The sequence below is a fragment of the Urocitellus parryii genome, chromosome 15 (assembly GCF_045843805.1).
Source record: "Urocitellus parryii isolate mUroPar1 chromosome 15, mUroPar1.hap1, whole genome shotgun sequence".
Lineage (NCBI taxonomy): Eukaryota > Metazoa > Chordata > Mammalia > Rodentia > Sciuridae > Urocitellus > Urocitellus parryii.
The window spans coordinates 18,699,287-18,721,103 of NC_135545.1; the positions used below are offsets into that span (position 1 = coordinate 18,699,287).

The following is a 21,817-nucleotide window of genomic DNA, read 5'->3' on the forward strand; positions in this document are numbered from 1 at the left end:
GATGCAGCACTGAGGATAGAACACAGAGGCATTTTACCAACAAACTATACCCTCAGCCTTTAATTTTTTTTTTTATTTTGAGACAGGGTCTCACTAAGTTGCTCAGGCTGGCCTCAAACTCAAACTAGCGATCCTCCTGCCTCAGCCTCCCAAGTTGCTGGGATTATGGATGTGTGCCACCTATCAGAAGGGAAATTTTGAATAAGAACTTTGCCCTTTTGATATCTTCTTTTCAGGTACACAAATGAATGGAAGATTCTCCTTTAACTTGCTATCTCATGATCTTACCAGTCTCCTGGATCCCTTACTCCAGCCCTTCCCGAGACCCATAGGATCCCCTAACTACTTGTGGTCTGTATTGAGTGACACTGAATTTCTGGCCTTTGGGAGTCAGTGAGGCCGGCCTCCCAGCCCAAGTCAGCAGTGGGAAGGAGCTGCTCTCCTGGCATGCTCAGAGAGGTCAGATTGCAGTGGCTCTCTCCTGCCCCCTGTCCATGTGATGGGGCCACCAGCACATCCCTGTCCAGTCTGTAGTTGTGCTTGAGTCCATCTCTTGGTTGAATGACCAAATAGAATATTCTGATGGCCTCTGAAAGGGCACTCATTCTTTCTGTCACTTCTGAGAGATCGACGTGGCCTTGGCAGGTGAATGCTGAATTTCTTTCCATGGAGCTTGGCCATGGGACCAAGTATGACTGTCCTGGAATCTTGCCTTGTGATCAGTTTTTATTGGGCTCTAAAAAAATTTGAGCCCATTTTTCAAAAAATGTTTGTCTTCAGGATTAATGGCCCCTGCTCATCCCTCTATAGGGAGCTGGTGGGCCACCTCATCCTTTGCTGATCTGCACCAGCTTGTATGTGGGGCTGAGTGTGCAGCCTGACTGCTGTCCCACCCTGCTCCGGCTGCTGCTCCAGTTGGCTTCATTCTAGACCCCCTTTCATGACAGTGGCATCTCCTTCCTATTGTCACCTGCTCTCTGATTGCACAGTAGAAGTTCCTTCTCCAGTGCTCTTCCAGATTCCACTCACAGGAGCCTGTGACACTCTACACTCTTCAAATGGGCATCCCTGCCTTTAATCATCTGGCTAATTATGCACTTGTGTCTTCCTCAGAGTGTGTTGGGCAGGCCTGTATCCCTGGGGCTCTTGTCCATGAGCTGCTGAGGGAAGATCCTTCAGATTCTCCAGGTGTGCTAGAGGGTGGATCCATGTACTCTTAGGAAAAATAAAAATTACAAAAGGAGATTAAGTTTGATCTTTTATTGATGTCCTTTAATGATAGGTTAAATAGGCTTTGAGGATTAGCCTGGGAACATAACAACATGGTATCCAGCTTCCCAGGAACTGATTTTCAAGCTGAATCTTCTGCAGCCCAGCTAAGGGCACTGAGGTTCTCATTCTAGTTCTTAGGATTCATTTAGTGTAGATTCAACCAGCAAAAGTTTACTGAGCATCAGTAATGTGCCAGGCACTGAGCAAGGTTTCCTGGGTTACGTGGATGAATGGGAATTACAGGAGGCATTCAGGGAATTCTAGAAACAGGCCATTTGATGGTTAGAAGAATGAGTGTAGGATAGTCATCATCACAGGCTCCAGTGGAGTGTTTTATCCAGTTTGGGGAACCAGGAGGGTACCCTGGAGTAGGTATCACTATTGCAGATTCTTGATTTTTATTCTTTTTTCTCTTCTTTAATTACTGTTATTTTTAAAAGTCTTTGTAAAGGGACAACAAAAAAGTTGTTAAACTTTGAAGTGAGTAGGTTCTAGTTTGTGGTCTACACACAGACCTTACACTCCACAGGCTGCTTAGACTCCCTGCCTTCTATTCTAGGACTTCCCTGCAGCACCTTCTGAGTGGAGGACCCTACCTCCCTAGGTGTCTTCATAGCTGTTTTGCTACCTACTTCAGGGTGGGCTTCCTCATCCCAGTCTCAGAAGGACTCTGATGGAGGTAGATTGGCCACAGAGGTAGATTGGCTTTGGCTTCTGCTTATAGTGAAATGCTCTGGGCAGCAGGGGCCTCTCTCCATTGGAATGGGAGGAATTGGAACCCTTTTCCCTGTCTATCAGAAAATTTTGGGCGAGGGGTTCTGTGAAATCGGGAGGCCCCTGTTCACTGAACAAACATGGACTGCACATTGAGTAGCAGGCTGGGCAGTGGGACTCAGCGCAGCAGGAGCCAACAGGCTTCCTTTAAGTTGGGGAGGAGGAGCTGCGTGTAAACGAGAGAACAGGATGGTAGGGAAGAGTTCTCCGAGCATGCCAGGAGTGCCCGGTTCTGCAAAGGCAGATGAAGGCCCTTCCTTGAATAGGATGGTGTGGGTCTTTCATTCAGGCCATTTGTTCAGGCCTTACATGCCTCCAGGACTGGCCCCTCGTGTCCCTGTGAGACTTACTCTTCTGTCTTCAGATTCTTTGCTCTTTTGTGCAGCCATGAGACCCCTGGGAGCCTTGTTTCTTATTTCTAAGTTGAGGGCCTTCCTCTATTTAATTTTTAATTAAAATTCCAGATTATTATGTTTAATTTCAAACATAAAAGTAGGAAGGATAACATAATGAGCCCCACGTGTCCTTCACTCAGCTTTAACAAATGGGAATTTAGTGGCTGGTCACGTTCCATCTCTTTCTACCCTGAACCCTGGATTATTTTGAAGCAAATCCCAGACTATTATGTAAGGCTGACATATGATTTCCAACTATAAATATTTTTAGGAACATATTTTTAAGTGAGCATGACTTTTTTAAAAAAAATATAGCCCTAATGCCATTATCATAGCTCAAACAATCCTCCATAATTCTTCAGTATTATCAAATAGTCACTTCAATTTCCCCAAATTTTTTCCTAGCTTTTGTTTTATGGTTGGTTTGTTTAGATCACAATCCAAAGGAGAGCTGCACATTATATAGACCGATTGGTCTTTTAAGTTTGTTTGTCCTAATTTTTCTTGTGTCGAACTATGTATGCTCATGGTGTAAAATTTGACGCATTTTGACCCCATTTTGACATGTGTTAGGCTTGTGAAAGTAGTCTTCAGCATTTTAGAATTATAGCTTCTCCTCTCCTCCTTTTCCTTTCTTTCTTTGCCATCATTTGCAGAAGAAAACAGGTCATGTTGATTCCGTACTTTCCTGCATTCTGCCTTTTGCCAGTTGTGCTCTGTGGTGGTGTTTAACATGACCCTGTTTCTGAGGTTGGTAGTTAAATGTACATCTGGATCGTAGTCTTGAATTTTTTGAGTTTACAAGGTCTCCTCACATACAGGATTTCCTTCTCCCATCAGCAAGTGCTTCCCTTTTCTGCTGTGAGGAATTGTCCTGTCCCTCTGAGGGGAGATGGCCATGCTGCTCATTCTCACCAACTGAAGAAGCCCATGATGATGGAGTTTCATGGGCACTGAGCTGTGCTTCCAGCACCGGCTTCCAGGGGGCAGTGGGATGGGGCCTCCAGGGAGGTGGCTGGAGTCTATAGCATGGCTATGCCACTCACTGGCTGTGACCTTGAACAAGTTACTTAACTTTCCTGAGCCTCAATTTCCTTATCTGTAAAGTGGGGATAATGCTGAAACTACCCTACCTAGGCAGTTATTGAAGTGATAGCTCTCTGAACCCCTCAGCACAGTGCCTGACACATAGCATTGCTCAAGAAATGGGAGCCCCAGCTCAGATTACACAAGCCTACCTAAGATGAGGTTGCTAAAAAAGAAGCCTCTGTTCTTACCTTTAAAGAATGCAAGACTGGCACACGGTTCACAGTTGGTAAAGCTTGCTTGTAGGTATTTGGATACCCATTACATTATGTTTCCACTCTTGAATGTCTTGGTGGCCGGGTTCTCACATACTAAGTGTACTGATCAGGGTCTGGAGTTCCAGAATTGTGGTTTCTGATAGCTTTTTTCTAAGCTTAATGATTGTTTTGGTGGAGGGCCCATTCTCTGGAGTTTCCTACTCTATATTTCTGTGACATCTCCTGAAATTTAACCCATTTGAATCATCAAGTTTTAGTTCTAGAGGGACCAGGAGGTGTTTATATCTCTGTCTCAGGCTGGAATCAGCTCCTTAATTGGCAGCCATCTCATGTTGGAGTGAACTCGGGACTGATTGCTGGTGGCTTCCTCGATAGCCCTTCAGCTCTCTGGGGACCACAAGTTAAACCCCAAGGACTTGTGTCCTGCTCTAATAGCTGAGTAAGATAAGGAAAGGGCACCTCTGATTCCAGAGGAGTAGTGGCCCTCCAGGGTCGGGTTATGTGCCAGCCCAGGGCTGAGTGTGTCCTGTGGCCTGCATGACTCTCTCAGCACACCTGTATGCTGGGCACTTCTGTTGGAAGGAACTGAGGAACAAGGACCAGTCTTGTGTTCAGGGCCATGGCTGGGAAGCATATGACCAGGAATGGTGCCCAGCCCACTGGACTGTCATAGGAGTTTGGCTCTGTAGGGCTTCTCTGCTTTGGTCATCTTCCTTTTAGGTACACTTGAGTCTGAAATTCCTATTCAAAAGTGAGTCAGCCAAGCACAGATCTGCATGTGGTTGTGCAGGGAATAGAGTTGGGGGACTCATCCAGTAGGGGAATGAAGCCCACCAGCCTCTGAGTCTGGATTTGGAAAAGGACTGGTGTTGTCCTCAGCCTGCTTCTTCCTGGGTGGGGAGCATCTGCTTCCATCATCTCCACAACAAATGAACTCAGCTTGGTGCAACTGCAGCCACTTTGGCAAGCGAGGCTGTTGTCTCTGCCAGTGGGTTCCTGTAATGGTTCCAGCTGTGCTGCAGAAGCTATAAATGGCATCTCTCTCTAGTGTTTATTGTCATTATTTTTTTCCAGGTCTTAGTGCCCTGTAAAGGAAGCCTATCAAGCAGTGTTCAGTCCTCTTGTCAGTTTGAATCCTACATTTTGATACCAGTGGAAGGACATTTTCAGACCTTAAATGGAAAGGTACTCATTTCTTGGGTTGTTGACTCAGTATTTGGGGCTGGGGGAGGGAAGGGAATCCTGCTGAGGCCTTGCACATCTGTTGTGGTAAGCAACATCTTTGAGACACACAGCAGCCTTTGGGTTGGGTAAGAGGACCGCACCTTTGTGGTAGAGCATTGGAGGAAAGAGGCGAGGTGAGGGGAGACCCCCTGGGAGGGTCCGGAGGAGCCAGGTGGCTTCCTCTGCCTGTTCCTGGGAGTCTCTGAGCCCTTTCTGAGCAAGGTCTATGTCCAAGTGAGCTTTCTTCCCAGGACCCTTGAAAGGCCCTTGGTTCATTGGCTATAAAATTGGACATAGGGGATGAATATTTTTATTTTTAAAAAACTCTATTTTGAAATAAATTCAACCCCACCAAAAGTTGAGCTGAGTACATAGAACCCTCGAACACCCTCCCAGGGTGGCCGGCTGTTCCCATCTATGCCACACTTGTTTTAGCTGTCTCGCCCAATACACCTGTTAGTACTGGTTTTTTCAACCTTGTGGGAGGATGTTGTAGACACTGCGCCCTTTTCTCCAAGGCAGTGCAGGGTGTTTCCCTGACAATAGCCATTCTCTTACGTGACTTCCGTGCAGGGATCACAACTGGAAAACTCACCCTTGATAGAATGTTCTGCAATTCACTGTCCTTACACATTGGGCTCATTATAATGCCCTTTTACACACACAAACAGTTTTCTTTTTAAGACCCAGGATCAAACGTGGTGTTTGGTTATTAGCCTTTCTAGTTTCTTTTCATCTGGAGAAGCCCCTCAGCATTTCTGTGTCTTTCATGACATTTTTTTTTTTCCAGAATCCCTCAGTATGGGCTTATCTGGTGTTTCCTCACGATTAGATCACAGTTGGGCATTTTGGGTAGGAATGGGGCTTTTTATCTTTCTTTCATATCCTGTCAAGTGGCCCGTGGTCTTTTTGGTCTATCCTGATGGCAGTGTGGGTGGGTGTTTTTCTTTTTTTCCAGTGGAGGCAGGTAGGTGCTGAGAGGGGGAGTTTTGTTTGCAGCCAAGGCTGGCTCGTTCAGGGGGGTCAGGCTGTGGTTTGTCCCTGGGACTTGGCAGCCCAGGCATGTGGACTGGTGGGGAGAGGAGGTTGGGGTTATTGGCAGGCCTGCTTGGGGTCAGCAGCCCTGTGGCTCTAAGAGACATGATGCTGTCTTCCTGCCAGTGAGCTGCTCACCCTGCTGCCACTCACTGGTTAGTGTACGTGCCTGAGCGAGACACTGCAGTGGGGTGGCCGCGTCTGGGTCAGCACTGTATGGTGGGGTTGGCTGAGAGGGGGTCAGCTGCCAGCAGTGATGGTTTTCTTGTTCCAGGATGTCTTTATACAAGGAAACAGGATTAAATTAGGAGCTGGTTTTGCCTGTCTTCTCTCAGTGCCCATTCTCTTTGAAGAAACTTTCTACAATGAAAAAGAAGAAAGTTTCAGCATCCTGTGTATAGCCCATCCTTTGGAAAAGAGAGAGAGTTCAGGTATTCTGGGAGAAAGCCCTTTCCTCCTGGCTTGATGAAATGGGGCTGTCGAACTTCTTCACGGTATAGCTGCTAAAGGGTTAAATGTTGTAGAAAATATTCAAGTTCTTACTAGAAACCTACTATTTATAAAATTCCCCTTAGAACTTAATCAACGTCATCCCTGGCTAAGGAGGTGCTGCTGAATGTGGTAGACCAGGTTGGATATTATACAATTCCAGAAAGTGCCATTCACATGAACCTCACTGTACTTGTGACAAACCTGGGTTGTGAATGTCGCCCCAGAGCCATACCCCTGGCCTTGTTTCTGAGAGTCAGCTTTAGGATTTGCTCTTATAACATTACTGCCCACCAGCCTCCCCATTGTGCCTCTTTGAGATTTCATTATTTTTAAGTTTGTCTATTTATTTATTATTATTATTTTTAACATGTGCTGAGGATCAAACCCAGTGCTTTACACATGCGAGGCAAGCACTCTGCCACCGAGCCACAGCCCCAGCCCAAGACCTCATTAGTTTTAAAGAATGGTTATTATTTTAATTGCTCCAGAAGGCTGAGATGACAATTTGTGTGTTAAGTGTGCTCTGAAGCTCTTACTATCAGGAATCAGGTTTCTTTTCCTAGCCCCCATGGATCATGCCCATGGCCTCAGGGAGTGCAGACATTGTCCCAGGAAAAGGTTTTGAGAGGACCATACTCTGTGGACCTCAGGGTGTTCTGTAACTGGGCTGTTCTTGGACAGTATCTTGAAATAAGGATATTCCTGCCTTTGCCTCCAGGCCCTGTGGGAGCAGGACAAAGGATGTGGTACTTCCCCCATCAGGAAACAGTGAAGACCTGGGACAACCTGACCTTCTGTCTCTTTTTCAGAAGAGCCTACAGCACCCTCAGATTCCTTTACCCTGAAAACTATTGAAGACGTGAGAGAATTTTTGGGAAGACACTCTGAGAGATTTGACAGGAACATCGCCTCTTTCCACCGAACATTCCGAGAATGTGAAAGAAAGAGCCTCCGTCACCACATAGTTAGTAGCTTTGTCGGGCTCTGCCTGGTAGGCCCTGTCTCAGGCCAGTTCAGAGCCTCAGGATCCCTCTCAGTTTACTCTGAAACGTCTCTGGGTGCTGCCTTCACTGTTGGAAGTTTTGTTTAAAAGTTTCTCCTGAACTGTAAAAGCAGCATAAGTCACCATAGAACACTTGAAAATCTTGAAGAAGTCTAAAAATGAGTATTGTTATCATCCATGGTAACTGTAAAGGGAATTGTTTCCTACTTTTAATACATATGTACCTAAAAAAAATGGGAAAGAAAATCAATGATATAATTATTCTGAAAATCTTATATTACCCAGGAAGTGCATTTTGGGAAGGTTTTCTCCATGCCAGGAAAACCTTTGCTCATTCAGGTTTATGTGTCATGACCTCTGATTGTAAGGGGGCCTCCTCTCTCTCCTCTGTGTTGCACAGGACTCGGTGAATGCGCTCTACACAAAATGCCTCCAGCAACTTCTGAGGGACTCTCACCTGGTAAGCCGCAGGACTTCCAGAAGGAAGCATTGCAGTTGGCATCATGCAAATCCAAGCTCTTTAACTGTACTTCTCTCATCCTCTAGAAAGTGCTTGCGAAGCAGGAGGCCCACATGAACCTAATGAAGCAGGCAGTAGAGGTGAGCAGAGAGGGTAGCGGCGGCTGGGGGCTCTACTTGGGCCAGCACACACACTGAACCGGGTTCTGTTGATTTCACAGATGTACATCCATCATGATATTTATGATCTGATCTTTAAGTATGTGGGGACCATGGAGGCGAGCGAGGTAGGATTGCAGTCATTTTCACCATTTGGGATGGAAGCCTTATTCTATGCTTTTTAAGAAATTTTAAGCTTCGTTAAAATCTTTTGTTAGGATGCTGCCTTTAACAAAATCACAAGAAGCCTTCAAGATCTCCAGCAGAAAGATATTGGTGTGAAACCTGAATTCAGGTAAGGGCCTGCACTCAGCTTGGCCACCTTGGAGCCTGCACTGACTTCTCCTGAAGCAAAACCTCTTGGTGGCAATGGTGGCAGGTGGATTTGACATGGTTGCTACCAAAAGCAGAGTAGTTATTTGTGACCAAAGATAAAGGGTTGAAGTTGACTGATGACTTCAGCAGAACCTTCCTGCACCTGCAGGCCAGCATGCTTCAGCAGGACAGACGCTGGGGGTGGGGTTCATGTCATGGTCTGCAAGCAGGCACATCACTCTCCCGAGTGGGCTCTGCATGCAGAATGTCTCTCCTCGCCTGCCTATCTGAAATGTCTAGTGTTGATATAGAAGCTCCAGCCCCCTTTGGGCTGTTTCCCTCTAGGGCTATAAATTTTTATTTCAAAATTTCTGGTGGCAGTCTTATCACCTGGCAGTCTGAATGGGACTTAAGCCATTCTGTTCTGCCACTGACTTGAGTCACATTGCTCTTCAGTCTCTATTTTTGTTTCTCATTACTTGTGGTTTGTTGTAAGGAATGTGTAGCCTGAGATATGTTATTAGAGCAAGGAAGAAGGCCTCCCACTGTGGTCTGAAGTTATCATGTTCTGAATGATTCTACAGCTTCAATATCCCTCGTGCAAAGAGAGAGCTGGCTCAGCTGAACAGATGCACCTCCCCACAGCAGAAGCTGGTCTGTTTGCGAAAGGTGGTGCAGCTCATTACACAGTCTCCTAGCCAGAGAGGTTTGTGCCTGGGGAAGGATCTGGCAAAGGGTGGGAGCAGGCACCCAGGTGAAGAAGTTGGCTGAGGGATATGGGGCTGAGGGCCAGTAGAGCATTCCAGTGCCCCTGCTCTGGGGAGAGCTCTGCTGGGCATGACGAGGGTAAGAAAATAGGGACAGGGAAGCAGTAGCCTCCAAGCTGGTGATGGGTGCATGGAGAATTAGACTGTTGGGGTGTTCTCCTTCATTTTGTATATGTTTTAAATTTTCTAGTATTAAAAGTAAAACAGGGTCTGTGGATGTTAGCTCAGTGGTAGAGCACTTGCTTAGCATGCTCAAGGTCCTGGGTTCAATCTCCAGGACTGCAGAAAAGAAAAAAAAAAAAAAAGCAAAACAAAAGAATCTAAGAAAAAAATTCACGGACACATATGTATAGGTAAGGGATGATCTCCACGGTTTCTTGAAGGAAATAAATAGGAATGTATATGGAACACTTCAAAAGTATCAAGGAAAGGGGTCACTCTATATCCACATGTGTAATGGTGAGTTCCTAGACTGTCTGTGTTCCTAGGAAAGATATGCAGGAAGCAGCAGCAGGAGACTGGGACACTGGGTAGAGGGCTGGGAGGACACTCACAGCTTGCTCTTTTGTACTATTTGAATATTTATCTGTCTACTTATTTATTACTGAGGATAAAACCAGAGCCTAATTCATGCTAGGCAAGCACCCCACCACTGAGCTACAACCTTCATACTGGTTGAATTTTAAAACATATGAATGGATCACTTAAATTTTCAAAATGCAAAAAATGAAGTGTGGGCATTAGACTCCACGTATATAAAATGTAAGTGGCCTCAGGCTTTTGTTGATGACTCTAGCGTGTCTTCCTTTTGTGTCCACTGTCACTGCTTCCCTGGGCTCTTCCTTCCTTGCTCATCCGGGAAGGTGGCAAGTCCTGGTTGGCTTGGAGTCACTTTCTTTTGCATGTTTTCTGAAAATGCCGTGAATTCTTTTATCCACTTGAATCAGATATTTCTTCAGCAAACTGTAAAGGAAATTGTGCCCTTTCTCCCCAGTGTACAATCTTACTCAAGTGTGGTTTTGTGGGTTGGCTGGTGGTAGGGAGATTGTACACTTATACTTCCATTTGAGTCTCCTGATGACTTTGAACATGTTTTCCCCTTGCAGTGAACTTGGAGACTATGTGTGCTGATGATCTTCTCTCAGTCCTATTGTATTTGCTTGTGAAAACAGAGATCCCCAATTGGTAACATTTTTTTGTTGTTGTTAAAAATACTTTCTGAAAATGGCAGCATAGTGGTACCATGTACTTTCATTGTATCTCCAGGAAAAGCTACAACTGTGCATGTCCTGTGAGCCAAGGGCTGTGCCTCCCCTTCCTTCCTCTTACAGGGGTGTCTGACCCTCCATTTACAAATGGGGAAACTAAGGCCCAGAGAGCTTGCATTTCTTGTTCTGGAACATGTGGCTAGTCTGTGGCTAAGAGGAACCTGACTCCAGTTCTGTCTTCCCAGGGGAACCCACAGTTCAGTTAATAATAATCAGCTTTGTGAAAACTAGCCTATTTCAGGGAAGTAACAAGCAGATTTACTTGTCCTAATTGCACACACACAGTAGAGATCAAGGGGACAGCAGTCTAAGCTCTCTGAGTTAATTTTGACTTAACTGTGGGTATTTGATGGGTTACCCAAGCCACTAGTGTTTTTTTTTTTGGAAGAAGTGTTAATTAGGTATTCAATACTAAAACTTTTTTCTTCTTTTTGTTAGGATGGCAAATTTGAGTTACATCAAAAACTTCAGATTTAGCAGCTCAGCAAAAGATGAATTGGGGTACTGCCTGACCTCAATCGAGGCTGCAATCGAATATATTCGGCAAGGAAGCCTTTCTGTTAAACCACCTGTAAGATCTCATTCCTGACCTTTCTCTATGTGAACCATGCACCTTTGCTGGGATTCTGGGGTTTCTTGTAAGGAGGAGAATTCTTACATGGTCTCCCAGAAATGGGGCCTCAGCTGTTTGAAGGCTTTGAGGCTTAGAAACTACCCCAGGATGTTGAATATTAAATCTCTAATTAATTGTGAAAATTACAGGTTATCATTGTGATTCACATTGTTAATATCCTGCTTCATTAATCCCTGTGATTTTCAAAAGCACATGTGTGGAAAGGAAGCCAGAAATGGTGAATTTGATTTTCTTGACAATGATAGCCAAGAAATGATTATTAATGTGAGTAATTTTAGGACTCAGTGGACTTATTATTGTTGTCTGGGTTGGTTGGTGAGCTTTGACTAGAGGAAGAGGTTCTATTTCTGTGTGAGCTGTGAGACTCTTAAGTCAAGATTGCATTGCTGGCCTGTTTGACTATACACCAGCCAACAAAACTCACAGTGCTCAGAAAAATCCCAAAGTTGAAATCAGTAAAATGCAGCGATTTCTGCATTACAAGCCAAGAGTCCTGACGAATGGATATTCTATTTGATGCTAATTCTCTATTGATGTCAGAGTCAAGTTTATATACCTGGAAAACATAAGCCTGTCTAGACAGGTGTACTCAGATAAAAGCAGTTCCACTCAACTCAACATTAACACATTGCTATGTTTTTCAGTCTTTCCTATCCATGCATGTTTTATGTAATTAAAATTATATTGTGTACTATTTTTTCCCCTTAAAGAAGAGCTTTATTTTTCTAATTACAAGACTAATATTTGCTTACCAATAATGTTTGCAATGTATCAAATTTGTAGTGAAGTCAACTAAAAAACTCTCAAAAGTTTACCAGCAGGGGTGACTTTTATTGACAAGTTTGGTATATGCTTTTCTCTTTGTATTAAAGGTTGTGTTTTAAACAGAATTTGAGATTGTGCTGTCCTGGTCAGCATATACCCTGATGGCATTATAGTGCTCAATGAAGAGTTAATTTCTGCCCTTGCCTGGGGTCTGATTTGATACCCACTCAGGTGCTGGTATCACTAGAGATGTCCATCCACCTCAGATGTGTGGCTGTGGCTCTTCTGAAGAGCTGTTCCTTCTGCCTGGCTTTATTTCTGTAATTAGGAGTAAATCACTAACGTTCTAGAATGCTTGTGTGTGCATGTGTGCCTCTGTGTGCACACATGCCTCTGTGTGCACATATGTGTGCAGAATCAGAATTCCTGTTCATTTCCATAGTTGGAGAGGAAGAGTTCTTGGTTTGAATTGTTTCCTGTGAGGCTTTAGGAACCCTTGCTGTCCTCAGGTGCTGGATTGTTTTTCTGTGATGACCCTGCCTTCTGGTTCTTTTCCTGTGATTGGTCTGAGAGGTCGCTCCCTGGCTGGGAGCATCCTTGTCCCTTGGAGAGAGGTGTCCACCTCTTGAAGGTACTCCCATAATGTGGTCATTTCTTTCTGTGGCGTTTAGGTAGGGAAGTTGACCCCTAAAGGCCTTGGAAGAAGGTAAATGACTGCAGGCAGCTTCTCTCACCTGCTTTTACTCCAAAAAATGTTGCAAGTGGTTATATTCGAGGTGGTCCCTCTAGTGCTGTTGATTTGAGTCTGGCTCTTGTGTCTTAGTCTCACTCTAAGCCTTTGTTCAATGTCATATCTACATAGGTGGGGATAATGCTGCACGTTTATCCATAAATAGGTTGTTGTGAGAATCAAATGTGATGTTGAAAGGTACCTTTTTGAAGCATCAAGGGATACTCATGCCCTTGCTTGCTCTCCCCACACCCTGTATCCAGTGTGTCTGTTTCTTGGTTCTGTAGCATATCCTGTAGGCATATCCCCAGACAGTATTTAGCTTGGGTGGGCAAGCCCAGTGTGCCCATCTTGTCTGCAGTGCCTCTCCTGGTCTTGCCTTCCTGGATGGAGGATATTCTATTCTGTTAGATGTTGGGGCATGGGGTGTGTCAGCCTCATGGCCTGTTTTGAGCTTGTCCCCTGGGTGTTGAGGGAGTCAGGCCTGAGAGATACTCCTCACCATTGTCGAGCTTGGCCTTTTATTGACAGAGTAGGTATGGTGCCTTTCTTGTCTTTCTTGACAACACCATCGAGATTCCATCTGTAACAATATCCTCTGCCTTAGCTGCTGACCAGCTTCTGTTAGGCAATGAGGTTTCATTTTGGAATATGTGAAGCCAGTGAAAGTCTTGGGGTATTTCCTGGGGGGAAAAAAAAACCCATATGCATCTCCACACAACAACCATGGTTTCTGAAAAGCATTAAAGTCTAAATGTTAGTAAAACAAATTAGGTCTTTCTATCAACTGTTTATATGATAAACAGTTAGAAATTTTCTCCCTAAGGTATGATCATACTTGAGATGACCATAAACATTCTTTAAGCATGTTTATAAATGAAGACTTTAGCTTTCTGAAAATAAATATACTGGTTAAGGCTGTAGTTTTACTTTATGCATCAAACAATAAGCAGGGGGAAAACCTAGAAAGAATCTGTACTCTTTCTCGCCCCAGCTTTGGGCACTTCTGGGCTTCCTCACTTTCCTGGGTTTCTAACAAACAGTCTTCACCCATTTCCCAAGTAAGTCTTTGCTGATACACTGTCTCTTCTAACCACTACTTCTTCCCTGAAGCTTCGGTCCTGGAAGACCTACCTTCCTTCATCACTGTCCTTCAAGTCGTTATTTGGAGCCAGGGAAAGAGCCCTGGAGTGACCTGCACAGCAATGTCTTTGATATTTCTCTGACCTAAGCTGCTCAACTATAAGTCACTGCTCAAAGCAGATTGTTGGGAGGCTTTATATAGCACATAGCAGCTGGAGGCAGAAGTGGCTTATTCTGAAGTGATGATGTGCATTTGTCAACTTAACTCTTCTTCAGGGACAGTGGGAGGCCCTGGCTTGATGGAGGACCCCAGAAGTGGTCCATCCCCTGAGGTGCCAGTAACTTGGTCCTTAGCCAGGTCAGAACTTAGCGGGACATAAAAAGAGAGAGAGAGTGCCTCATCCTGAAATTTTGGCAGGGTTTGGTGATTTCTTCCAGCAGCATCTGGCTGGAAAAAAAAATTCTCTTTGCTTTATCAAGACCCTTTTTCAGGAAATGAATATGTCATTAGATAATTTAGTCACAGGTGCTCAAGTGAGCATGGAATTATTTTGCTAGAAATGATTTCATAAAGGACAGATTTCTAGATTTTTGTACCTAGGTAAACATTACCTGCAATAAGAAGATCTGGGTTTATGAATTGGGTGGATCCTTGAAATGCAAAAAGCAATGGGAGATGAGAGAATCCGTCTGTCAGGAACTTCCCCAGTGTCTCCCAGGACTTTAGCCTGTGACTGTATGGTCTCCTGTTTTTAAAGCAAGGCCCTTCCTTCTCTTGCTGATTGGCATTGAAAGTAGAGACCAACCAGTCAGATGGTTTTCCTGTCTGAGGTGCTGGTTAAAGTGGCAAGGAATAGGCCCATGCATGTGTTAGGACAAGTTTTAAGGGGGAGGAGAGCAGGACAACCCCAGTTTCCATCTGGAGGATGATGGTGTGAGTGTGCTACATTCCGCATGCAGAGATGACAAATTCCACACCCGTGTCACCAGTGTGCTGCTTTCCCGCAGCAGGCAGCAGTCCTCGGAGCCACCACTTCCAGGTGGCCCTGCTGTCTCCTGGTGAGCAGATCCAGGTGCAGGAGAAGAGACCTGCCGTTGCTGCTCTGTGATGAATGTCAAGGATGGTGGCTGGTCCCTCTCTGAGGGAGGGTCCTCATCAATGTCCTGTGATACATGGTAACAGGTGGTTTGGTGTCTCTTGCAGGAGTCTGAGGGATTTGGTGACAGGCTGTTCCTTAAGCAGAGGATGAGCTTACTCTCTCAGATGACCTCAACTCCCATTGACTGCCTATTTAAGGTAAGACACTAAGACGTCTTTGCCTACAGAAGGCAAAGGAATGCCCATCTTTCAATGTCTATAAAACCCACCAGGTGATCTGTGCAAACTCTGAAGTACACTTTGTGCCAGTCAGGGTGGGTGGTAGGAATGCCGAGGTTTTAAATTCTGAATTAGCCCGTCTCCCATCCCCTCCAGTGTGGGCAGAGTTGTGGCCTCATTGCACAGTTCACTGAAGACCTGGGCCTTAGAACCCGCTGCCTGGGCAGTCCCCCTCTCTCAGTTTGTCCAAGTTCTGCTTGTTCCTTAAGACTGGCTCAGTGGCACCTTCTTTGGTAGCCCTCTCGGAGTCACTGCCTCTCCTGGCTCAAGGTGCTTATATACCAGGTGTTCGTGTGAGCACACCCCAGGCTGGGAACCCCATCAGGTTTCTGGTGGTTTGATGGTGGGCACATAGAGGCAGCTCCCTACTCTGATGCTGAATGATCCCTGGGGGACTGGTAGGTGCCCTCTGGGTAGCCGCTGAAAGCTGGGTGAGGGCATACCTCCTCAGGGTACCTGCTAATGCTTCTCGGCTACCTGGTGCCACAGTGAATTCTGTGGAGGGAGCACATCCAGGGACTCACAGGCTGAGCCTTGCAGATTGATGGGGCCTCCTGATAATTTTCTCCAAGCTGAGGCTATATTAAAAAATAAGAGAAATAGGACAGAGGCTTTTCTAGTGAGGTGTCAAAATCCACACTGAGGCTCAGAGATGTGTTATACCCTCCCCTTCCCCGTGCTTCTGGAATTTTGTCATACTTGTTTTTTAATTATGGGAAATTTCTAAAGAAAATAGCATAATGAGCAAACCACCCAATCTTGTTTCGTCTCCACCTTCCTCACTTTCCCCATCTGCCCCAGTGATCTTGAAGCACATCCCAGGGAGTGGGTCATTTTAGCCATAAACACATAGATGTACGTTTCTGTCAATACTAAAAAAATTCGTGCCTTCAGAAACGAATGATTCCTTAATGTTGACGTTATCTGGGATGTTGCTCTTTAGCACATTGCATCAGGTAACCAGAAAGAAGTGGAAAGGCTTCTCAGCCAAGAAGACCATGACAAAGATGCCGTCCAAAAGATGTGTCACCCACTGTGTTTCTGTGATGAGTGTGAGAAGCTTATCTCTGGGTAAGAGGGTGCTGGTGAGGCTTGGCGTGTCAGGGAACAGGAGACCCGAGACTGGGGGAGTATTTCCCATGGGATTGTGAATGTGGCCTTATTCTCACTGTACCTGAGCTGCCTCTTGTCAGGTGTGGGCAGTGACCTGTGTCTCTCTGGAGAATTGGGTGGAATAGAGGTTATAAAAATACCTGCATGCTGCTGGGCCAGATACCAGGGCAGGCTGCAGTAGGGCCTTCCTAGCCTCAGAAAGGGGTTTCAGGATGGGGGAGAATGTTACTTTTCCCTGGTACCATGTTTGGTTTCCCATTATCCTCAACAGGCTGTCTTGCAGGGTTTTGAGGCCTAAAGGATTGATGGGGAGGGGACCCTAGAACTCTGGGCCTCAGGTCCTCACACTACAGGAGTCCGAGCAAGGGCTGTTTGATCCCTGGGACAGTATTGAAGAGACCCATCTTGGGTCACATTCTGAGATCTCTCTTGCAGCCCCAGGTCACTGGCGTGTCCGGCCTGGTCCAGAAGAGGCTGTACCAGGCCATTTCATGGTGTGTTTTTCTGTGTCTTCCTCTATTTTAGGAGGCTGAATGATCCCTCAGTTGTCACTCCTTTCTCCAGAGATGACAGGGGTCATACACCTCTTCATGTGGCTGCTCTCTGTGGTATGTGGTCTTGGGGCTGGCTCCTGTGGGTTATTGAGGGAAGTGGGTGGCACAGAAATGTGATCCCAGCCCAGGCCTGGCTGATAGGGGTGGTGGAAGGGGTTGTACTGTGGGGCCAGCACACAAGGGCAGGAAAGAGAAGATGGCCCCAGGCCGACTTCTGGGCTAGATGGGCACTTGCATATGGTTCTCACTATGTGGAGAAACTTCAGATACTGCCTGGGCCTGCTGGCCAGTAAGGGAGGACTGGCATCCTAGCTGTGAGAATGGTCTTTGATTGTCAGTTTGAGTTCTTGTAACCCTGCTTTTAAAAAGTAAATTTGAGCCAGTCCTGATAGCATGTGTCTATAATCCCAACTTCTTGGGAGGCTGAGGCAGGAGGATTGCCTGCCTCAAGGCCAGCCTGAGCAACACAACAAGACACTGTCTCAAAAAAAGTTGTTTTTGTGTTGTCTTTAAAAGTGTACATTCAAGGTAGAAGAGTAGAAGACACAGACTCCTCCAGGGTTATCCACCATCCTTCTATCTCCCTGAGATAATTTTGATTCATTAGTATCTGAAATGTCTGCATGCTTGCATGTGTGTGTATATACAATGTTTGGTTTTGTGGGGGCTCATGCTGTTCTGGATTGTGTTGTTTTTCACTTGGCAATGTATCGGAACATTTCTCCTTGTCCGTATTTTGAATGGTTTCAAAGTATTTCACCCTATAAATTGATGAACCATGCACTCTTCTGTTGATATCAAAGCTCTTTTCCATTGCCTTTTATTACCGAGAGGTAGACCTGATCTGAGTCCCCAAGGTATTCTGAGTCTGCACAGCCTGACTTGACATTAGCTCTGGCTCCTCTCAGGCAAGAAACGGGTCTCCTGGTGTCTCTTGCCAGGGCACAGGAAGACGAGGTGGTGCAGGAGTTTCACTTTAGATATGGGAAGGTCCTCTCTTTCCTTCTCCACTCTGAAGACCCTCTGTTCTGTAGGGCAGGCGTCTCTCATCGACCTCCTGGTTTCCAAGGGTGCCATGGTGAACGCCACGGACTATCACGGGTCCACTCCTCTTCATCTGGCATGTCAGAAGGGCTATCAGAGTGTGACGGTGAGCAGCAGTGCCCTCCCAGTGCTCAGAGGAGCTCAGCTCTGCATGGGGGCTTTATGGTCCTGCTGGCTGTGCTGCACCCCAGTCTCTCCCAGCACTACGCCTTCTCCATTCTGCGTAGGCGCTGCTGCCGCAGTGTGGTCGGTACTAGGAGGCCATGGCGCCTGCCCAGGGTTTCTCGACAAAATCCTTAGGTTGGGATGTGAAGCTTCCTGGTCGTCTGCTGAGAGAAGGGTGGGACTATAGACTTTTTTTTTTTCTTTTTTTAGTCTCTAAACTTTTGGACAGGAAGAATAAGAGTGGTGGTAACATTTTAATAGGAGTACAGTTTGAGTATCCCTTATCTTAAATGCTTCAAAGTGTTTTGGAATTCAGATATTTTTGGATTTTGTAATATTGGCACATTCCTAATGAGATATTTCGGGAGTGGGATCCAAGTCCAGATACAAAATTCATTCTGATTTCTTATATCCCTTACATACATGGCCTAAGAGTAGTTTTATACAGTATTTTAACTGTGTCTACATTTTGATTGTGACTTGTTGCTTGAGGTTAAGTGTGGAACTTTTTACTTGTGATGTTAGTGCTCAGAAAGTTTCAGATTTTGGGGGCTGGGGATTTAGTTCAGAGGTAAAACCCTTGTGTAGCATGTGCAAGGCCCTGAGTTCCATTCCCAGTACCACACACATGCACGTGCACACGCACACCCACACAAACACAAAAGAAGGAAAGAAAGAAAAATTTCAGACTTTTGGAGTATTTTGGATTTCACATTTTGAGATTAGGAATGCTCAACCTGTAAAAATAACTAAGATTTAAGATGGGAACAAATGACCTCCCCCTGTAAGCCTCAAGAACACACTTCCTGCTAGGGCTCACCTGCTGTCTTCTCTCCTCTGCAAGCTGCTGCTGCTGCACTATAAGGCCAACGCTGAGGTGCAGGACAATAATGGCAACACCCCACTCCACCTGGCCTGCACTTATGGTCATGAAGATGTAAGTGGCACTGGGAGAAATGTGAATTTCTGACTAGTTTAATTTTGTGTTGATAAATTATTGGAACACTGGGTGTGTAATTTTTTTAATTAAAATTTTTAAATGTATTACGGATGCTGTTTCAAAGTAGCAGAAATCTAAAACTTAGTTGCCCGTTATCTTATCCTCATCCCATTTTCCTTCCTTGCCCATTTTCTTCCATGCCTGCTACCATCTGGTTCTTATCTTTGTATATAGTCAGTCTTTCCCTTTGATGGTAACATCTAGGAATTTTTAAAGTTTCACCTCCTCTATTTTACTATGTCTTTTGTTTTTTGCTACCCACTATCCCTCCTTTTCTTCTCCAGAGTTACATAAAGATAGATTTATACATATGCAGAGTTTAGGCTGGGCTTGGTGGTTGATGTACAAAAATGGGATCATGCCCTGTCTGTTTTCATGCACCATGCTTTTCTACTTTAGTACTCCTTAACGAAGTCCTCTAGGTCCACCAATATTCATCACACCCATTCTTTAATAGCTGCACAATGATCTGTCATATGCATTGTGTCAAGGGTCTTTAAGACCACTTACAGGTTTAATGATTTGCTGGTACTCAGAATACAATCATACTACTTACGACCATGGTTTATTACAATGAAAGAACACATAGCCAAATCTGCAAAAGGAAAGGACAGGGATGAAGTCCAGAGGGAACCAGAGCTGAGCTTCAAACAGTTCTCTCTCTATGGAGTCACAAAAGAATGTGCTTGGTTCCTCCGGCATGCGCTATAACAGCACACAGGCAGTGTGGACTGCCAGGGACATTCATTACGGACTCAGTGCCCAAGACTTATGTTATTGAAGGCTAGTCATCGGAGCACCCTCTATATAGCATGTGCCAAGATTCCATGCTCTAGAGGGAAAACAGATGTTCAGCATAAACCACATCATTGTATAAAACAGCAGAAGCCCAGTGAGCCACCTTTTCAGTGAGGGAACTGTGGGAATGATCTCCAAATACAAGTGCCCCAGGAATTGTTGCAGGCCAAAGGTCAATCTTGCAAGCAGGCTTTTTAAGGGATAGCATTCCTAGGGATGGCCTGCCATGGTATCTGTCCTGTCCAGTTTCAGCCATCCATCCTTATTGAACTTTTGAGAAAAATGAGATGTCCTGATCAGATAGCATGGAACCCTTGAGTTACAATTGTCCATTGCTGCATTTTTGCTTGATAGTGGAGCCTTGTTTGAACCAGAACATGGATTGAGCATGAGCACTGATATTGCCATTTTCCAATTTCTCTGCAGTGTGTGAAGGCTTTGGTCTACTACGATGTGCAGGCGTGCAGACTGGATATTGGTAATGAGAAAGGAGACACACCCCTACACATAGCTGCACGTTGGGGTTACCAGGGCATCATAGAGACGTTGCTACAGAATGGAGCACCCACAGAGATCCAGAACAGACTGAAAGAAACACCGCTCAAATGCGCACTAAACTCTAAGGTAGCTCTTTTCATCTCTTGGCAGCAGTGTGACTGTAGAAAATCAATGTCCATAGATTGGCCTTGCTGGACAAATGTGCATTAATGCCTGAGGAAGAACTTGGCCCTCATGCTCCCCGCTACATTTGGGGCCTCATTGTTAATAGGTTTTACTTATTTATATTGTTTCCAGTTTCACTGCAGTTTTTAGGAGCCACTCCCAGCAGAGTTGGCCCCGTGCTCTGAGTGCTTTGGGCTCACCAGCAAGTGGATTGGGTGAAAAAAGGGACAATGGCTCTGGATGAGAAAAGCAGGGACAGAGAATTGGGAGAGTGAACACAGTGTCTAAACCCTGTTTTCCATCATAGCAGCTTCTAGAAACTTTAGTCGTGTAGTTGATTTGTAATAACTCACTCCCCCTTTTCCTGGCAATATCTTCTGGAAACATGGTTTTGGCATCCTGTGGTGAAGTATTCTCCATTCATGATGAGTGGGGAAGAGGGTGGCTCACAGAGACCAGTGCCTAGTGTCTCTGCCTCTCTGCGCAGCCCTGGTGGGCAGGATGCCTAAGAGAAACAGGTTGGAGAGTTCACCAGAGAAAACAGCAGCCATGTGAGGTGGAGCCCTCTGGGGTGCCCAGAATATCAGTGAATCATGGCTCACACAAGTGATTCCATTTTATTGGAGTGATCCAGTCATCGCCCTCACTCAGACCCAACTTCCTGCCATTGGATGTTTAACTTGCTCCCTTTGGTGGTTTCCAGTTCTTTCCCAGGGAATTCTTTTAGCTGTTAACTTCTTATTAATAGACAGTTTTTGTCTATTTTGAAACCACTTTATTGATATATGATTGATACGCAAAAGGTTGTACACATTTCAGACATAATAGCCGGTGGATTTGGAGATAAGCATTCATCTTCACTGATAAATGAGACAGACCATCACTATGATCTGTGCTGTAAATGCAGCCATCACTAGCAGGAGTCTATTACTTATTATTGCTTTTGTGTGCCGTAAGAGCACTTAGCCTAAGGTCTGTGGTAGCACTGGTTTTGAAGGGTTAAGTTCCTGCCCCTGGCTTCAGGGGATGTTGGCTGTACTGCCCCCCAAATTCACAGTGTCTCAGCTTTGCAAATAACTAAGGTGCCACCCTTGGACTGATGTGCTGGGAAATCTCAGCACATCACAAGGGTGATTCTCCTGCCACTGTGGCTTCTACCCAAGGCCCTTCTGCAAGGAGAGCTATAGAGGAAAGAGAAGCTGCCCTGTTAACTCAGCTCTGAGCTTCCCCAACTTGAGACTTGTGGGTTCTGGTGGGATGGTCACACTCAGTGGACAAACCAGCCAGGGTCCAGATAAGAGAGCCTTTGAAGCTCTTCATAGGAAGCACTGACACCCCATTGGACAGGAGGAGCATCATATGCTGGGAGGAAGCCCCTCGCTGTCCATGTGATCCTGAATACATTCCTGTCTGCTTCAGGTCT

At 45.5% G+C, this 21,817-nt stretch overlaps 1 protein-coding gene across 5 annotated transcripts in view; it reads left to right on the forward strand.

The window, feature by feature from the left end:
* The window catches only part of Ankrd27 (ankyrin repeat domain 27), a 52,697-nt gene that overhangs the window by 13,138 nt on the left and 17,742 nt on the right, over nt 1-21,817 (forward strand). For 4 of the 5 annotated variants that reach the window (XM_026391269.2, XM_026391270.2, XM_026391266.2 and 1 more), the window contains 16 exons: nt 4,820-4,930; nt 6,279-6,435; nt 7,306-7,460; nt 7,900-7,959; nt 8,046-8,099; nt 8,180-8,245; nt 8,336-8,412; nt 9,017-9,138; nt 10,306-10,384; nt 10,906-11,038; nt 14,884-14,976; nt 16,001-16,128; nt 16,696-16,778; nt 17,759-17,874; nt 18,778-18,870; nt 20,158-20,355. In XM_026391269.2, the coding sequence (XP_026247054.2) occupies nt 4,820-4,930; nt 6,279-6,435; nt 7,306-7,460; nt 7,900-7,959; nt 8,046-8,099; nt 8,180-8,245; nt 8,336-8,412; nt 9,017-9,138; nt 10,306-10,384; nt 10,906-11,038; nt 14,884-14,976; nt 16,001-16,128; nt 16,696-16,778; nt 17,759-17,874; nt 18,778-18,870; nt 20,158-20,355 (1,725 nt within the window). The remainder of the gene's footprint in view (nt 1-4,819; nt 4,931-6,278; nt 6,436-7,305; nt 7,461-7,899; nt 7,960-8,045; nt 8,100-8,179; nt 8,246-8,335; nt 8,413-9,016; nt 9,139-10,305; nt 10,385-10,905; nt 11,039-14,883; nt 14,977-16,000; nt 16,129-16,695; nt 16,779-17,758; nt 17,875-18,777; nt 18,871-20,157; nt 20,356-21,817) is intronic. The other variant, XM_026391267.2, reaches the window with a different exon arrangement.